The 18,865-nt window shown below is 52.7% G+C and overlaps 1 protein-coding gene across 2 annotated transcripts; it reads left to right on the top strand.

The window, feature by feature from the left end:
- The first annotated feature begins 1,569 nt into the window (after positions 1-1,569).
- Positions 1,570-18,549, top strand: SDR42E2 (short chain dehydrogenase/reductase family 42E, member 2). Of its 2 annotated transcripts, XM_042971642.1 has the most exons (12): positions 1,570-1,624; positions 2,171-2,355; positions 2,833-2,928; positions 4,438-4,495; positions 5,215-5,333; positions 5,967-6,042; positions 9,849-9,931; positions 11,519-11,656; positions 12,195-12,260; positions 14,259-14,322; positions 15,682-15,755; positions 18,234-18,549. In XM_042971642.1, the coding sequence occupies exons 1-12, from the start codon at positions 1,570-1,572 to the stop codon at positions 18,471-18,473; spliced, it is 1,254 nt and encodes a 417-aa protein (XP_042827576.1). In that variant the 3' UTR covers positions 18,474-18,549. The 2 variants fall into 2 exon arrangements, with proteins under 2 accessions (XP_042827576.1, XP_042827575.1); XM_042971641.1 differs by having other exon boundaries at positions 1,570-2,355.
- Positions 18,550-18,865: the final 316 nt, after the last annotated feature.

The following is an 18,865-nucleotide window of genomic DNA, read 5'->3' as shown; positions in this document are numbered from 1 at the left end:
TAGATACTGAGGTACAGGGAGGTTGTAAGGAATTCACCCAGGCTCGCTCTCTCTCTCTCTCTCTCTCTCTCTCTCTCTCCCACACACACACACACACACACACACACACACATCCCCATAGGATAGAAAGCTCCAGTCCTGGAGACCAGTCCCCAGAACAGAGTCCTAGGCAGAGAAGGGCTCCACTCTGGGGCTGCATCCCCGTTGGGGAATTAAACTCATCCCCAGTGATGACTCAGATTTGGGATGTCTCCTCACTCTTAAACCCATGAGTGCCAGTGTTTATACAGCATGTGACTGTGTCCGTCACATAGAACTTTGGAGAGCAGGACAGTGATAAGGGGGAGACCAAAAGGTACAGCCCCTATATCTGTCAGGGCCCCTGCCCCTTGACACCCCCAGCAACAACCATGGGGCTCATCACTCAGTCACTCGGTTGCGCTCATTCTTTTTTTGTTGTTTTTAATGTTTATTTTACTTATTTTGAGAGAGAGAGTGAGAGAGAGAGAGAGAGAGCATGAGCAGGGGAGGGGCAGAGATAGAAGGAGAGAGAGAAGCCCAACGCTGGACTCGAACTCACGAACCGTGAGATCATGACCTGAGTCAAAATCGAAAGTCAGGCTCTTAACCAACTGAGCCACCCAGGTGCCCTGTGCCCGTCCTTTTTTTTTTTTTTTTTTTTTTTTTACAGCCAGTAGGCATCATGCAGAGCAGAGACACCTGCCTCTGTATCCACAGGGCCTGGCAAACAGTTGACCCACGGTATATGGTCACTGCTGTTATTATGGTGACGATGATCATCCGGCCCCTGGTGCTGCCTTAGCCTCAGGTGGAGCAGGAGGTGGGAGGTGGGATGAAGATGGTGATAGTGACTGACAGCTGGGTCGCTTTAAGTCTGGAGTCAGGACGACAGGATCCTCAGTGCTGGACCCCGAGGTTTACCGACCTGACCCTGAAGCCAGCAGAGGGCTTGGGCAGACCTGTACTGCCAGCCACCTGCACTGCTGGGGCACCTGGGAGAACCAGGGGCTGCAGATTCAGGGTGGGGGTGGTGCAGCTCTTCCGTGCAGGTTCCCAGGCACAGAGCCCTTATAGACCCCATGGGGATTCCTCCTCCTCATCTCTTCCCTTTATTTCCCCTTCTCTCCTCTTCCTCCTCTTCCTTCTATCTCTTTCTCCAGGAAACCCTCCCCATCTTCCCAGTCAGAAGCGGTCACCTCCAGTCTGCTGGGGTTCCCCTGGGCATGATTTACTCTGCCTTCCTCTGGTACTGCATGGGAACGGGGATTTTAAGGAACTGGTAGAGAAGTTAGGAATGCTTGGTGTAAACCTCAGCCATGCAATGTGACTTTGGGCCTCAATTTCCCCAGCTGTAAAACACAAGGGAGGCAGCAACCACCTTGAAAGTTCTCAAAATTCTGAAAGGGACAGGTTCAAAGGGTCTCTAAGCACCCCCAGGAGTTCCCCTTAGTCTGATAATCCACATGACTTAAGACAACTCTAGAATGTTCTTTCTTCTATTTTTCTCTACAGGTGGACAGATGCTGGGTCTGCATGGCTCAGTAGAGAATGAAGCCCAACCCAGCAGGCTCCTCCCCAGAGGCCTGCAGAGCTGCAGGCCAGGGCGAGAAGAGCTGCCCCGTCTGCCGGGCCTGGGGAGGAGTCTCAGGCCTGGGGTCTGAGTCAGGGCCTGGCCCGGGGCCTGGTGCAGGTTCAGGGCCTACTACTGTTCTGGGGCCTGGGCCAGGGCCTGGGGCTGTGTCAGGACCTGGGCTGGGGCCTGGTGTGGTTCTAGAACCTGGACCAGGGCTTGGTGCTGTGACCAGACCTGGACCAGGGCCTGGTGTGGTTCTAGAACTTGGACCAGGGCCTGGTGCTATTTCAGGACCCAGACCAATGCACGGTGCTGTGTCCCTACCTGCACCAGAGTCTGGTGCTGTTCCGGGACCTGGACCAGGGCCTGGTGCTGTGTCCAGACCTAGGCCAGAGCCTGGTGCTGCTTCAGGACCTAAGCCAGGTCTGGGGCCTGGGTCAGGAGCTAGGTCAGTACCTGGGCCAGTACCTAGGCCAGAAGCTGCACCGTTACCTGGGCCAGGGGTAGAGCCTGGGCCCAGACGGGGTTCTGGAATTGGGCCCAAACCCAGTGAGCCAGAGACAGCCCCAACACTAGCACCACAGCAGAAGACTCAGGCCACACCCATGCAGGCCCCTAGGCAGAAGGTTCTGGTGACTGGAGGAGGAGGCTACCTGGGCTTTAGCCTGGGTTCTAGCCTGGCCAAGAGTGGCACTTCTGTCATCCTGCTCGACCTCCGCCGACCACAGTGGGAGCTGTCCCCGGGGACTGAGTTCATCCAGGTGCGGTGATGAGCATCTTGGGGACTGGTGGGGGGGCCCAGGCTGCTGGTGGAGGTCTGGGGACAGTGTCTGATGTGAAACCCGTGGTGTGATATTGAAGAGAACAGGCTCTTGGAATCAGACTATTTAAACTCTGGCATTTCCCAGCTGGGCAACCATGGCCACAAGCCTCCACATGTCTGAGCCTCCGTGTCCCCATCCATAGAAAGCAGGATTCACAAGGGTCTTCTGGGGAGGCCATGAGACTGTGCACGTAAAACACCGAGCACAGCCCCTGTGAATTAGCTTGATAAATGGAGCCGCCGACGATGATGAAGACGATGATGCCCTGTAGAATCATACACTAAATCCTGCCCCACAGCCTCTCCCACGGGTGCTCGGCCTGGGTCAGGGGAGCTCTGGGAGCTGGCAAGGCAGGGCTGGTATCTCTGCCTTGGCCCAAACCTCCTGGCCCCATCTCTTCCTTCTGTGTTTCAGGCTGATGTCCGAGATGAAGAAGCCCTGTATCGTGCCTTCGAAGGGGTGGACTGCGTCTTCCACGTGGCATCCTATGGGATGTCCGGTGTTGAGAAGGTAAGCACCCCAACATATAATACCTGGAGTTAGAGCGGGGTTCAGATCCGGGCTCTGTGCACCCCCAACTTTACGTGCCCTTCACCTAATCCAGGAAGGACTCAGACTATATACCCAGCCTGCATTTTGCATCCATGGGACCACATGCCAGTTCTGCCACTTTCTCGCTGTGTGACCCAGGGCGAGTTAACTTAACCTCTCTGAGCCTCTGTTTCCTCCTCCGTACTAGTACTTACAGTGGGCTGGTAGCCATCAAAACAGACACCCTTTGACTCAGAAATCACACTGTGTGTATATTTGCAGCATTGTTTTAAATAACAAAAACAGGAAGTAAAGTAAATGCCCATCAGTTAAGGACTATTTAAATAAATTGTAAAGTCTCCCCACTTTGAAATTCTATGCAGCCATTCAACAGAATGAAGTAACTCAATATGTGTTGATAACGGAACAATTTCCAAGGTGCAAAAACAGTGTTTGATATCCTCCTGTTTGTATAAAAAAGAAGCTAGGATATTCACACGTGTGCATGTGCTGATATTAATAAGTATAGATTATGTCTAGAAATACACCGGCCTGTAATAGGAACAGTGGTTGCCTCTGCGGGGGGTGGGGAGGAAGGCTGGAGTCAGGAATGGGAAGGACGTTTCCTTTTCACTATATACCCTTGTTACTGTTTGAGTGATTTTTTTAAATATTTATTTTTTTTGAGAGAGAGAACACGCACACATGTGCATGTGGAAGTAGGAGAATGGCAGAGACAGCGAGAGAGAGAGAGAGTCCCAAGCAGGCCCTGCACTGTCAGCACAGAGCCCAACATGGGGCTTGAACTCACAACCCTGAGATCAAGACCTGAACTGACATCAAGAACCAGACACTTAAGCAACTAACTGAGCCACCCAGGCACCCCTGTTTGAGATGTTTTTAACCATGTGATTGTATTATCTATTTAAAAGCAACTGCAACGAGGATAAATATAGTTTAAAAATCAAGATAGAACCCATCTCCTAGTCTGGTCGGAAGGATTAAGTGAGATGTACAGGCTTCGCCCTTTCCCGGTCACACGAGCAGCTCTCTCTCTGTAGACAAGGTGTTTTTATTTTTCACACCCTAACCTCGTGAGGGCATGGACAGTATTACTCTTGTCTGTCTTATAGATAAGGAAACTGAGACTTCCATAGTGAGGAAATGACCCAAACATTTTGAAACCCTTTTCTGGGTCAAACACTGTACCAAGTCCTCCCGTCGGGTGCATTTCATCCTGCTGACCACCCAGAGGGGAGGTGATGAGATAGCTGAGGGCCAGGCAGAGGTGGGGGGCGCTCAGGGGGATGCTGACAGAGCTGGGCACTGGTACCCAGGGCTCCTGCACCTCCTGTGGGCCTCCCAGATCCCTGCTTCTGAGCTGGACATTCTGTAGCCCCTGTCCTGCCCGACCCTAAGCCCAGCCTTATGGCCTCAGCGACAAGGCATGACAGCACCACGATATCCCACCTCCGTCTTGTCTTTTAGCTGCAAAAAGAGCAGATTGAGTCTATAAATGTTGGAGGCACCAAACTAGTGATCAATGGTAGGCGCTCCGAGCTCAGTGTGACCTGCTGTGTGTTTCCTGCTTCTCTCCCCTCTCCTGCCACAGGCCCGGCCCTGGGGACAGGGTAGGGGGACAGAGGTGGGACCCTCCTCCCCTGCCCCCACCCACCCCAGTGTAGGGCCTGTGGGAAGCACATCCTTCCTAAACTGCAGACCTGCCCAGGCCCCTGCATGGGACGGGTCAGTGTGGCCACAGCATGTCTGGGGACACGGGCAGCGGAGTTTACGTTTCAGGGATCAAGAGTTAGAAAAGTTGCTGAAGCACCAAAATAGAAGACCCACTTATGGGGGCTCTGGGCATGTCTGCCTTGTCCTGCATCCGGTCTTTTCTCTGATTCTAGAGTGTCTCTTTCCTATGTCCCCATCGATTGAAACTTTCTTCTGACTTGACCCCAGCAAGGTAGCTCAGGGGCCACAGCCATACTGAGAAGGAGGAGTGAGCCAGCCTGGCTCCCAGGGCCCCACGGAGCAGGGACTTGACCCACACCCCTTCCCTCCTGAGCAGCTCTGTATTCTGGGAGGGCCCCGGGGGCCAGGATGTGTGGCAAAGACTGGGTGGAGGTCAGTGGATTCTCCCAGGGAGGTCCCAGTGGGCAGCTCCTCCTCCAGCTTCTACTCATCTTGGCCCCGTGTGTGTGTGTGTGTGTGTGTGTGTGTGTGTGTGTGTGTGCGCGCGCGCGCGCGCACTTGTCGCTGCAGTTTGCATCCGTCGGCGAGTTCCAAGGCTCATCTACACCAGCACCGTCAATGTCGTGTTCGGCGGGAAGCCCATAGAACAGGGTGATGAGGACTCTGTGCCATATTTCCCACTGGAGAAGGTACCTGGCTTCCAGGAGAGGTGGGCAGGGCCACTGGGCCTGGGATCCACAGCCCGAAGGGTAGCGATGCGTGGAAACCAGGGTCAGCTTCACAACTCAAGCTGAGTCCCATGAAGAAGGGGTCCCCAAAACCCGGTAGCACAAGCCTCCTATTTTAGGGGTTCTGAAATCAGACAGACTTGGCCTTGAGCCAGCCAGGCCACTCTCTACCTGTGGGGCCTTGTGCAAATCACTTTGAGCCACTGTTTCTTCATCTGGGCGTGAAAACACCACCCCGGTGGGGTGTGGAGAGCAGGCAGCGAGTTGATGCGTGTGAAATGCCATGAACACCTGGAGGACTGCATGGAAACAGTTCATCCAGTGCACACGCAGCATCCGCATCCTGGGGCTCGCGCTGGGGGCCAGCAAGACCCTCCCCGAGTGAAGGAGCTCTGGTCGTTGTTACTGCTCTGAACTCTGCTCCCATGGCTCCTACCCCAAGGGAAAAGAAGGGCGCTGGCCATTTCCCAGGGGGAGCCCCCAGAATCCAGCCCCTATGTAGTCTGAAGCAGGGACGGCAGCCCTGGGCCCAGGGGGGCTGGGCAGTGCCGCTGACCCCTACCTGGTGGTGCTCTTCTCCTTGTCCTCTGGCAGCATATGGACGACTACTCGCGAACCAAAGCCATCGCTGACCAGTTGACCCTCATGGCCAATGGCACACCTCTCCCAGGTGAGTGTCGTGGGGCCCTACTCAGGGCAAATGCACATGCCCCCCGCTGCCTCCCCCCAGAATATATGTGCGAGTCTAGCTTTCAGCTTCTATGTTTCTGAGGTTCACCTTCCTTCCAAAGGACAGTTCCCCAGGGCCTCTGTCACTCATCATTCCACAAATTCTGAGCACCTGCTATGTGCCCAGACCCCATCAGGGACATAGTCTGGAGAAAGTCACGTCCAGTCTCTGCCCTCAAGTTGCTCACATCTTGGGTGAGGGAAGAGACAGATAGGAGTGGATCTTTCTTCTGCCACATAGGAGTAGATCTAGTTTAAGGATGTTTTGTACTTTTTTAAAAAATTTTTTAATGTTTATTTATTTTTTGAGAGAGAGACAGAGCACAAGTGGTGGGGGGGGGGTGGGCAGAGAGAGAGAGACACAGGATCCGAAGCAGGCTCCAGGCTCTGAGCTGTCAGCACAGAGCCTGATGAGGGCTTGAACCCACAAACCGTGAGATCATAACCTGAGCCAAAGTCGTATGCTTAACCGACTGAGCCACCCACGTGCCCCTTACATGCTAATTTTATATGCAAAGGTCTCAGTAATTCTTTACAGCATCCATATGAGCTAAGAACCCTAAGGATCCCCTGCTTTCCAAACTCAGGAGCCAGATAGATTTAGATATATCCCTTGCTCTTCAAGTGATCACTTTCTGCTTTCTGAAATTCAGAAACTAAAAAAGAATCAGAAAACTTGGTTTCTCTTACTATCTTAAGTATCTAAACTCAGGAGCCAAGTAGATTTGGAGAGTGAGGGCTGGTTGCAATTATAATCCCCAGATTTACAGGGGAGGAGGTAAGGCTGAGAGCTGAACTGACTTAGCTAAGGTCACCTGGCTATTAGGTGGCAGAGGTGGGATTTGAACACCCCACCCCTACTCCAGGGGGCGTCTAACACCAGAGCCTGGAGCTGAACCATCATGCTTCACTGCAGCCACAGCTGAGCAGGCCACTGAGCACAGGCTCTTTTCCCTAAAATCCTCCCACTCCATCCCGGCACCCTGGGCCTGTCAGGCCTTGACCCCTGATCCCAGTGGGAACATACATCCGGCTGTGTTTTCCCAGGGGGTTGACCCTGTGCGGTTGAACTCTCTTTTCTGCCTGGAGCCTTCCATGGCTGGACCAGCAGCCTGCAAAACAGACACTTAATCCTTTGGACAAGAATTATTTATACGAGCATCCCCAGCTCTTCGTTGTCGGGAGTCATGGATACCCTGGGCCCTGCCCCTCCGTGACGTGGCTGCCCAGTGCCCCGCCAGTCAATGTCAGCTGCAACCTGACCTCCCCGCCGCTCCCCTGACCATGCCCAGGTGACCCAGAGTTTAAAATTAGCTGCAGTCTGCTTACAGAAAAGCTCACCTGATACCTGCCTTCCAGGAGTCCAACCATGGTCACGCTGGGTGATTTCCAGTCCCTGCTAACACAAGCTCGTCCCTGAGACTCTGCCTGTAACCCAGCAAGGAGAGCCCTGGTCCCTGAAGCAGAGCCCTGAGAGTGCAGATCTCAGCTCAGTGTGATGGGACAAATGACCACAAACTTGGTGGCTTAAAACTGAAAGGTCTTCTCTTGTGGTTTACAGCCAGATGTTGGAGATCAAAGTGTGGCTTGGGCTGCACTTCCTGTAGGAGGCTCTATGGGAGAACCATTTCCCAGCTTATGGCCCCACTCATTCCTTGCGGTTCATGTGTCTCTTCTCTGTGAGTCCCTTATAAGGGATACTTGACATTGGATTTGGGGCTCACCAGCATAATCCAGGATGATCTCATTTTGAGAGCCTTAATTGTATCTGCAAAGGCCCTCGTCCAAATGAGGTCATATCCACATGTTCCGGGATGTGGGCATATCTTTTCTGGGGCTACCACTCAGTCCGCTGCACTGGCCTCATTGTCAAGTGAGGATATCGGTGGAGAGGCAGTCAGGGTGTTTGGCTATGACCCAGGACACTTGCCCTGGCAAAGTTTGCGAGGAAAAGGAACTTACTACGGAAGGATGTGGGATAGCTTCTGGAAAATATATTTGCAGAAAAATGATCACCAGAGCTTGCAAAAAGGACAGGGTTGGGGCAGCTCCGGGGACCTGGGTGGCAGGAGCTGGTGACCAGTCTCTTCAGGGTGAACCCACTCTGAGGATTTTAGAGCCCGGTGTCAGTGATATTGAGAGTCACATTCCTGGGTGAGAACATGTCACTGGCCCAGCTTGGGTCCCGTGGCCACCACCTCAGAGGAGAGTGACACATCTGGTGCATCTAGACTGATGGTCCCCTAAGACCTTGTGCAGAGGGGGAGGGACCCCCAAAGGAAGGTGGGCTTCTGGTCCCAGAGGACGATGTACACTGGGGCTTCCCAAACTGGGGTGCGGTCCCTTGGGGAACCTGAGCCTCAGGAGAGCAGGAACATCTTCCAGAAGGTTCCTTCTCCAGGGGTTGAGATTGAAAGTCAAATAATTTACAAATAAGTAATTAAAAAAAATTTTTTTTAATCTTAAATAGATTATGAGATAAAATGAAATTTTTGTAGGGTTTCTTAAGACTTGACAGACATATGTCTGTGGCAGCCTTCAGGCTGTACCCCCAGACTTCTCCAGAGGAGACTCGTTTAGTGCTTCCATCAATGTGGGGAGACCCGTGCCAGAGAAGTTGGGGGGCTCTGGACCAAGCTCCCTGTTGGTCTGGGGGACTCTGCTGGCACAGAGCAGTGAGAGTGAGGGGGACAGCCTCCAGGCTCTTGTGCTGATGGCTCCAGTCTCTTCCCTTCTCCACTGATTGCCTGAAAAGTACAATCGCTACCACTACTTACAAAGCACCCATTTTCCAAGGAGACCAAGGCTGCGCGAGCAGAAACAGAGTCCGTTTGTAGCATCAGAACCTGGGCTTTGGTCCCCCATCTCATCTCTACTGGGCTGAGCTGTGTGCCCTAAGGCAAATCGCGTCCCTTCTCTGAGGCTTGGTTCTTTGATCCAGAAGCAGGGATAGTAACAGTTCTCACCTCATAGGGTTGCCTTGAAGGAAAAAACCCTGGGGGCACCTGGGTGGCTCAGTTGGTTAATCCTCAGACTTCATCACAGTTTATGGGTTTGGGCCCCGCATCAGGCCCTGAGCTGATAACTCAGAGCCTGGAGCCTGCTTCGGACTCTGTGTCTCCTTTTCTCTCTGCCCCTCTCCCACTCACACTCTGTCTCTCTCTGTTTCTCAAAAATAAATAAATAAACATTAAAAAAAAAAAACAACCTGGCTTACCAGAGCACCAGGCACATAGTAGGCTCTCTCTGAGAGCCACCATAGTCCTTATCTAGCTGATGATCAGAAAAAGAAAAGAGCTACAGCTATTGGCACAAAGGAGTGAGGGTCTCTCTGTGCATCTGTAAAATGGGCACAGTAGGACTCTCAGGGGAGCCAAAGGAGATTATGTCTGCCAAGTGCTGACTGAACTGTCATGGGCCACGTACCTATCTGCATCTCAGTTTTACCTCTGTTACTGGCCCGTGAGCATCATGAGGGCAGGGGCCATTTCTTGGTCATCCTTGGGTTCTCCACAGCATCCGTCCCAGGGCCCAGTGCAAGGGGGAGATATTGTTGAACCCCTCAATGCTGTTTGTTAAATGACTGACTGATCGACTGAGAATAAGTAATTCAATGAGGAAAGCCCAAGGGGCTGTCTTCCCTGCCGACCTATCCAGGTAAGGACCGGGAGCTGTGGACAGCATGTCTGTGTCTCTCCCTGCTGGTCCACCCCTCCCCAGGCCCTGACCTCCCTCCCTGTGACCTAGGAGGAGGCACTCTGCGGACGTGTGTGCTCCGGCCCCCGGGGATCTATGGCCCTGAAGAGCAGAGGCACCTGCCCCGTGTGGCGGTATGTCAACCCAGGCCTGTGCGCAAGGCACAGGAGGAGTCTGGCTGATGTGCGCATGGATGGGGCTCTTCCAGTCTGCAGTCACTGTGTCAGTCTTGGGCAATGTCCTGAGCCTGGGACTCTTAGTTCTGGGAGATGTCCCTACCCCTATCAGACCCACGAGGAACAAAGGTCTCTCAGTGTGTGCCAGCCAGGGTTAGACACAGGTTGGAGAGACACAGAGCTATGACCCCAAAGAGGCAGAGGGAGCCTACTGTCCCTACTCAGATGTGGGCTCAAAGATGGCCAGATGGCTCATCTCGTGCTGCCATATAGAAAGCCTCTCTCCAGAGAAAGCCAGGTGCCAGCAGTATAGCTATGAGGGACTGGAGGCCCTGTCCTCACATTTCTCACAGCCACGTCAGGGAGATGGATGCCACAGTCACAGAGTCAGTGTGGTAAGGGCTATGTGGAGGAAAGAAGGAGAATGTGGGAGCACAGCAGAGACGACCTGGTAGGGGCAGTCCAGGAGGACTTCCTGGAGGTAGTGATGCCTATGCTGTTTGGAAAGAGAAGAAAGAATTAACCAAGGAAATGGGGTGGTAGAGAGAAGGTGGTCCAAATAGAGCAGCCAACTTGGGTACAAACCTGGAAATTAGAAAGATCACTATTCCAGGCTTCGGGACAGATCAGTGAACAAAGCAGACAATGATTCCTATCCTTGTGGGGCTTATATTTTCACAGGAGGAGATGGATAATACGCATGATAAATGATAAAGAGTGTTTGAAGGTGCCGGGTACGATGGAGAAGAGGACAGGGGGAGCAAGGTGTGGGAGCTGGGCACACAGGCAGCCAGGGAGTCTCATCGAGCAGGGGACAGGGGAACCTTGAGGCTTCTTCACCTTGAAGGAGCTGGCAGGGTGCACCACATGAGTGTTTAGGGGAGGACCTTCCAGGCAGGGGCAGGCCCCGAGATGGGAGCCTGCTGCACATTCCAGGGGGAGGCCGTGTGGCAGGAGCTGGGTGCACGAGAGAGTTAGTAGGAGATGAAGTCCGAGAGTAGCTGGGACCAGGTCAGAAGGGCCTCCTGAGCCGTTGTCAGGACTTTGGCCTTCAACTTGGCAGTGGGCATCTGAAAGACTGAGCAGGGAGACATAGGATCTGACTTCAAATTCAGAAGGATCCCCCTGGCTGTGTGGAGAACAGTAGCAAGGACCATGGGTGGAAGCCGAAGCGGCTAGGAAGCTATTTCGGTGTCCAGGTATAGAAGCCAGGCAGCGGTCACAGCCATGAGAAGTGGTTGGATTCTGGACAGATTCTAATAGTTGAGTCCAGTGGGTTTGCAGGTGGCTTGGATGTGGAGTAGAGAGAAGGGAAGGCCAGCGGAGGCTCCAGGGTTTCAGCCTGAGCCACAGAGTGCTCTCTAGTAAGATGTGGGGGGTCTGGGGGGGATGGTGAACAGGAGCTAGAAGGTCAGGCGCACGCTCCAGGACATGGAGGCGATGGGACCTGGGTCTGGCCTGGAGCTAGAAATTTGGGAGCCAGCATCATATAAATGGTATTCAAAGCCACTCCAGACTTGGGTTTGTGTTTATCACCCTCTCCAGAGCCACATCAAGAAGAGACTATTCATGTTCCGATTTGGGGACCGCAGGACACAGATGAACTGGGTCCACGTGCATAATCTGGTGCAGGCACACGTGTTGGCAGCCGAGGCCCTCACCGTGGCCAAGGGCTATGTAGCCGTGAGTCTCCTGCCATGCTGTCCCCACCTCCCCCCAGCAGACGGCAGGTGGGGTGCCCCATCCCTAGGGGGTTCCTGGCTCACACACATTTCTCCCCAACTCAAGATGGCCGGTGGGACTGTGGGCCCAGGGAAGCCAGGGGTGGGGTGTCTTTATAGGGCATCGCTAACTCCTTGCGGTAACCCTGTGATGTAGGTGTTATGGATCCTGAACTAATGGTAACCAAATGCTAAGCATTTTACCTATGCTGTCACATTTACTCTTCACAATAGCCCAAGAGGGAGTTCCCATTATTTTCATCCCATTTAGGTACAGAGAGGTTAAGTGACTCTGCCGAGGTCACAGAGCTTTCAGTGTGGCAGTCTCAGAATTCTAAGGGAATTACCCAGGTCTGTCCCCAGGGTTAGACAATGGCCATGACTCCTCAATGGCTGCTCGGGAGAACTGGGGAGTCAGGGCAGCTGCTAGCCATCTGAAAGGGTGGGGTCAGGCGGTGGGCAGATGCCTGACTGTCCCCCTCCCTGTGTGTCCCTCTCAGAGTGGCCAGGCGTACTATATCAATGACGGGGAGAGTGTCAACCTCTTCGAGTGGATGGCCCCACTGGTAGGTGCCCCGATGTCCACCTGCCTCCACCCCAAGTGAGAATTAAAGGATTCTGCACATCTCCTCTCCTTGTCATCCTTTCCTACTTCCGGAAAATCAGAAGATTTCACATTGAAAAACAGCTCTAGCAATAGTGTCCACTGGGCAACATTGGAACTGGCTGGAGCTGGGTTGTGGCTGCCCCTTTGGGGGACCATGTACTCCCCTGGTTTGCCTTAGCCTCTCCCAGTCTGATTCTTGATTTTTTTTTTAAATGTTTAAAAATTATTTTATGAGAGAGAGCACGGGAGAGGGGCAGAGAGAGAGAGAGAGAGAGAGAGAGAGAGAGAGAATCCCAAGCAGTCTCCATACTCAGCATGGAGCCTGAGGTGGAATTCAATCCCATGACCCTGGGATCATGACCTGAGCCCAAACCAAGAGTTGGATGCTTAACCGACTGAGACACCCAGGTGCCCCCTAATTTTATTTATTTATTTATTTTGATTGAGAGAGAGAGAGGGAGAAAAATCCCAAGCAGGCTTAGGGGCAGAGAGAGAGAGGGAGAGAGAGAACCCCAAGCTGGTTCCATGCTGTCAGCGTGGAGCCCAATGTGGAGCTCAATCTCATGAACCAAACCATAAGATCATGACCTGAGCTGAAATCAAGACTCAGACGCTCAACTGACTGAACCACTCAGCTGCTCCCTGATTCCTGATTTATGTCGACTTGCCCTGTGGAAGTTTGCTCATGATGCCCCCACACTATGTGACGAAGCTGTGTAAGGGGTAAGTGGAAGGCAGACTGAAGTCGAAGGAAGCTGTTAGCCCTGGGGCTTCCTGTGCTGCAGCCCCTCCGAGAACCCTGGCCTCCACACCCAGCACCCTGCAGACTCCTTCTTGGGGCCAGGCCTGCCTGGAGGAGGTCGACCAGAACCCCTCTGCTAGAGGATCCATCTGTGGGGCATGCAGACATGTCAATGTCAACAGCTTTATTGAGCATATACTGTTCGATTCACCTATTTAAAGCACATAATTCAATGGTTTTTAGTATATTCAGAGTTGTGCAACCATCACCCCAAAGCCCTACACAGCCACGGGTCTACTCTCTGTTTCTATAGATTTGCCTGTTCTGGACATTTCATATAGATGGAATCGTACAGTATGTGAACTTTTGTGTTAGGCTTCTTTCATTTAGCATCATGAGTTCAGAGTTCATGTGTAGCCTGCATCATATCAGTATTCATTCTTTTTTTACTGCCAAAAAATATTCTATTCCAGGGATAGACCACATTTTGTTTATCCATCCATCAGTTGATAGAAGTTGAGCTTTCTTGACTTTGGGGCTATTATGAATAAGATTGTATACGTTTTTTGTGGACGTACGTTTTCATTTCCCTTGGGTGTTTACCTAGGAGTGGAATTGTTGGATCATACGGTATCTCTGTTTAACCTTTTGAGGAACTGCCAGGCTGTTTTCCAAAGTGGCTGCACCATTTTACATTTCCAAAACCAGTGTAACAGGGTTCCGTTCCTCCATGTCTTTGCCAACACTTGTTATTGCCGTTTTTTTGTTTTTTTGTTTTTTTTTGTGACCCAGACAGTTTTTATACAAGTGAAGACTTCATCTTGTGCCAGCCTATCTCTTCATGCATCTCCTACCACCCTCCACACACATGCCGGATTAGTCAAATAGCAGAAAAGTCAAATCTAGAAAAATTAGGTTTTATGTTAAGTGCCTTGGAATGTCTTTGGGTGTAGGCAGATGGAAATAATAACTAAATGATGTGGATGATCCCAGGTTAAAAACCTACCCATGCATCCAAGCCCTGCTTGGTTTTTCTAGATCAAAGCTTTCCATTTCAAGACTGGCACAGGGTTGGGGCTGGCTGCTGGGTTTGCCCTCTTGGGTGGGCAGGCAGAGGGCCGGGTGGTACCTCTACAGAGGGCAAAGGGAACACGTGGCCTTTCCACACCAGCCCCTGAAAGACCATTTCTCACCTCAGCCCATGTTTCCTTGCAGTTTGAGAAGCTAGGGTACAGCCAGCCCTGGATCCAGGTGCCCACTTCCTGGGTTTACCTAACAGGTAAGGGAAGGGGTGTGTGTATTACAAGCCCTCCATGTACCAGGTGCACATGCATCACCTTATTTCAAGCCCAGGGCCAGGACTAGGTGGAGACGAGTGAGGCACTGAGGGCACAAAATCTAAGGAGACCGTCACTCTCAGGGGTCAGGTGCTCCAAGCCCGATCTGCATTTGCCTGGCAACCTCCTTGCCATAGTCCTGACCCTGAATAAACCCTATCCTACTTTCTAGGTGGGTATGATTGGACCCAAGTAAAGATGAGGCCCCTGAGGCCCTGAGAGGTTAGTGACCTGCTCATGGAGCCACGGTGAGAAAGCGGGAGAGGCAGGTTCGCACCCGGGCTTGGCTGACTTCAAAACCCACACCCAGTCCTGTGGCCCGTCTTGGCAGGCATCACGCCAGTCAGGGGGAGAGGGGGCCCTGGGGCTGAAGAGAAGTCTGCCTCGGAGCAGGTGGAGCTTCCTCCGCACCCTGAAGCTCAGTCTCTACTCTCATCCACACCCCCCATCATCACCTCTGCTGGCCTCCTTCCAGCCGGAATGCAGACATCAGGCATGGAGTGGTCAGCCCGAGGGGGACAAGTGATCCTCATGACACGAAGAGCTGCGTTCCTGGAAAATCTTAGCTAGATCTGTTGTATTTTAAATGCATTGGGGTGCTTGGCATTTAAAGCAGGGATTTACAAACTTATGCCCACTAGACCACACGTGGGGTGACTTCTCACGCACAGCGCTGCCACAATGATTGACACTCTTTGACCCCCCAGCTGGGGAAAGAGCAGCTACAGGTTCTGGCAGTTATATAGGATTGTATAGTGTTCCTAGCGAGCTAACTATAACCCCCTAGTTCTTAACTCTGGCTGCGCATTAGAATCACCTGGGAGCTTATAAAACGTAAAAATGCCTCAGCCGCATCCCAGACCAATTACATCAGCATCAACAAGAGCAAGGGGGTGGGGGAAGCATGAGCATTTTGAAAAGTGGTCCGGTTGAGAACCACCGTTGCAACTTCTTTCTCTCCTACTCAAGAGACCACATTGGAATAGAAGTGAGGGGGGGAAGGAGACATGATTTGAGATAACTCTGAATCTGCTCTGGTTTGTTTTCAAATGTCAGTCCTTTAATATTAATAACAACGTACTTGTGACACATTTCACAGCCAAACAAGCCCCCACCCCCACCTCCCCGGCACGAGCTGACAACTGCTGATCTAAAGGAACCCAGGGACAGGAGAATTTTGCAAAATGAAGAGACTCCCCCTAGCAAAGCAAATAATGCCCCCAACTCATTTGTCCCCGAGGGTCTCCCCAGAGCTTGCAGAGCAAGGCCCCCTGGTCACTGGCCCTTCTCTCCCCCCACAGCTGCGGTGATGGAGTATGTGCACCTGGCCTTGAGGCCCATCTGCAGCGTCCAACCACTGCTCACCCGGAGCGAGGTAGGTGGGCTGCTGGTGGGAGGGGGGGGAGGTGCCCTGCACCACAGCCCCACCGCCAGCACCCCTCACCCATTGGACACCATAACTGGATCCTTGTCTGAGGTCTCAGAACCTTCCTTGTGGGCCCAAATCTAGTGCTAGCTTTTTACAATCATCCCAGCCTCTGGGCTTTTGCTTAGGCTGTGCTTTCTTGGTCTGAAATGTGATTAGCTCTGAGCCTGTCCCTCGTCCCTGTCATTCATTCATAAGCAGCTTATCTTCGCTGCCAGACCGGAAGCTCCCAAAGACAGGTTCTGTGACATTCACATTTTTGAATATGCCAACACTCCCCACCAGTGCCACCGACACTCGAGACACATGCACACAGAACCTGGTGGTTCTAGGTTCACCGTTCATGCTTACTGAATAATAAGTATATAAGTGCCTACTGTGTACAGAATACTATTCCCAAATGATGCAGATTTCTCTGTACACACAGTTTAAAAGAGAGGATGTTTTAAATGCAGGTTGTAAATAGTAGTGTTTGGCATTACTTGCAAAATCCTTCCAGTTCACTCTGCATTTGATTCTCTCTGATGTCCTGCTAAGTTAGGAAGGGCAAGAGATTATGATGGTGTTTTATGATAAGAAACTGAACTTTATAAGAAACAACACTGGAGAAGTTAGTGCTTGTCCAAGGTCACACAGTTTGGGAATTGACTTCATACTCCAAGCTCAGTGCTGTTTAACTCAGAGGACAGGGAATGGGCCACAGCAAGAAGCACTTCCTTGTGGTTTCTCCTTTGAACTATCCAGACTAGCAGAGGAAAGAGAATGATGACAATAGTGGCCATCTACTGAGTGGTGATGATATGCCAGGTGTTGTGCTTTATATCATTTAGTTTTCAATGCTACTCGAAATTGTAGATTGTTACCTTCATTTACAGAGGAAATGAGACACACAGGGGTGAAAACACCTGCCCATGAACATGCACTTAAGAAGCAGAGCTGGCATTTGAACCCAGACCAGACCTAAACGATTTCAAGCTCAAAGCGAATCAGGAATCACATTAATGTAAATTAGTTGCCAAGTCGCTGCTGAATTGCGGAAGGGACTTAGCTCCCCTCCTTCTTGTTTCACTTGTAAGTTTCCTTGTTCAGCTAAGGGGCAAAGGATCCCTACTTAGCTAAGGAAGTTTCTGGGCACTATGGCTCTGGCGCCCTCTGCTGGTCAAACTGTGACATACCCAACCAGCTCTCTAGTTACAGTCCGATTCATTCAACATTTTTTGAGCCCCTAATGTGTGCCAGGAACTGTGCGGAGTAACTAAGGCAAGACACAGCCCTTACCTCGAATACCTCACAGTCCAAAGGGGAAGACAACCGGGAAACCTAACACAGTGTAAGGCCTACACTGAAGGAAATTATGAGGAACTTCAGAGCACACAGAAGGGGCACCTGAGCTAGGTCTGAGGCAGTTAGGGAGACTTCCCAAAGTAAGGTAACATCTAAGCCTGAGATCTGAGAGCACTGTGTCCAGGACCTTGCTGATCTAGTTCCCAGCTGTATCCCCCAAAGCCTTGAACTTACTACCTGGGGCAAAAAGGAACAAGACTGGCCTCTCCCCTCTCCCACGAGTATCCAAGACCAGCAGCTTGGCCAGAAGGGCTGTTTCAGTGCCATGGGAGAATCAAGCCATTCTCTCAGACCCCCTCCAAGTGTCGGGCTGAGGAACAACAGAGGAAGACATGAGGTGGGAGGGCATCCTCTCTCCGGTCCCAGCACAGCCAGGAAGTGCGGGGCCTGGAATGTGGCTCCCCTGTTGAGTCTAGGCAAGTCATCTAACCTCTGTAAAGAGGAGACAGTGTTAGTGCCACCTCAGGGAATTAAATAAGATAAGGCCTAGAAAGGATTTAGCCCAGGCCAGGCACAGGGCCTATTCAGTTATTCATAACTGTCAGTACTGCCCTTGAAGCCTATGGGGCCCCAGGCAGCCCAGAAGCTGGAGAGAATCATGTCTTAATTGAATTCCTCTCTTAGGGAAGTTTAACCAGGGAGGGTGTGAAGGCTGTGTCCTGGGGCTGTAGCCAGAGAAGCCTAGCGTGTTTCCTGGGGACATTTCCGGAGAGCAGCGCCCGGGGCCCGGGCAGGGCGGTCAGCTTCTTTTAGAACATAGCCAAGAACCTGCTGACTCCCAGCCCTGTGCTAGGCCGCTAGCCCGGGAAGGGACGCGCAGAGGTGGGACCGTCATTTTGGGGGGACTGAGAAGTTCAGTAGGGTGGGGGAGATGCAGAAAACGCCTCCTGGAAGCCTCGCTCTCGAGGAAAATGGGAGAAGGGAGAAAGGAAATCTTCCCTGAGGAGGTGCGAGACGCAGCACATGGGATCTGATGTGCGAAGGAAGGAAAACCCCTGCCCTCTCTTCCCTGTCGGTAACACAAGTTGGAATGTGTTTCCCACCCTCATGGGCCCGCCACTCTGCTACCCCCCCCCCCCGCAGGTGCGCAGCGTGGCCGTGACGCACACCTTCCAGATCGCCAAGGCCCGCGCCCAGCTTGGCTACGCGCCAGACAAGTTCCGCTTCGCCGACGTCGTCGAGCAATACGTGAGGTCTACGAGCCGGCGGTCCCGCGGCTCCACCGCGCGAACACTCCTACGGTTGCTGCTCGGGCTGCTGCTGCTGCTCGGGCTGCTCGCCCTGGCCCTACATCTCGTAGGCCTGCAGCAGTCCAATGTCTGACCTGCGCCACTGGCCACTGCCTCTTCTTACCCAGCTTCACCTTCTGGGCTAGGACCCGCCCCCGAACCACTGCCCCGGCCACACCCCGCCCCCTGGGCTTGGGCCCACCCCCTGGGTCTTGACTCCGTCCCTGCCCTGCCCCCCCCCCCCCCCCCAGGCTTGGGCACGCCTCTGCTCCTCCTCTTGAGCCACGGCCCCGCCCTGGCCCCGCCCTCTGGGTCGCCCAGGCTTCATGCCTAGCCTGGCGGGGTTACCGAGGAGGTAGCCGTAAGGCCCCCTCCGCCTTCTAGGCTTTCTCCCTCTGCTCTGCCCAGACCTAGCCCGACCCCGGATTCTCCCCTGCTTTGGTTCCGCCCTGTTTCTGGCCCTACCGGTAGGATTGAGCCTTCCCC

The sequence above is a fragment of the Panthera tigris genome, chromosome E3, assembly GCF_018350195.1.
Source record: "Panthera tigris isolate Pti1 chromosome E3, P.tigris_Pti1_mat1.1, whole genome shotgun sequence".
NCBI lineage: Eukaryota > Metazoa > Chordata > Mammalia > Carnivora > Felidae > Panthera > Panthera tigris.
This window is presented reverse-complemented; position numbering and strand designations above follow the sequence as displayed.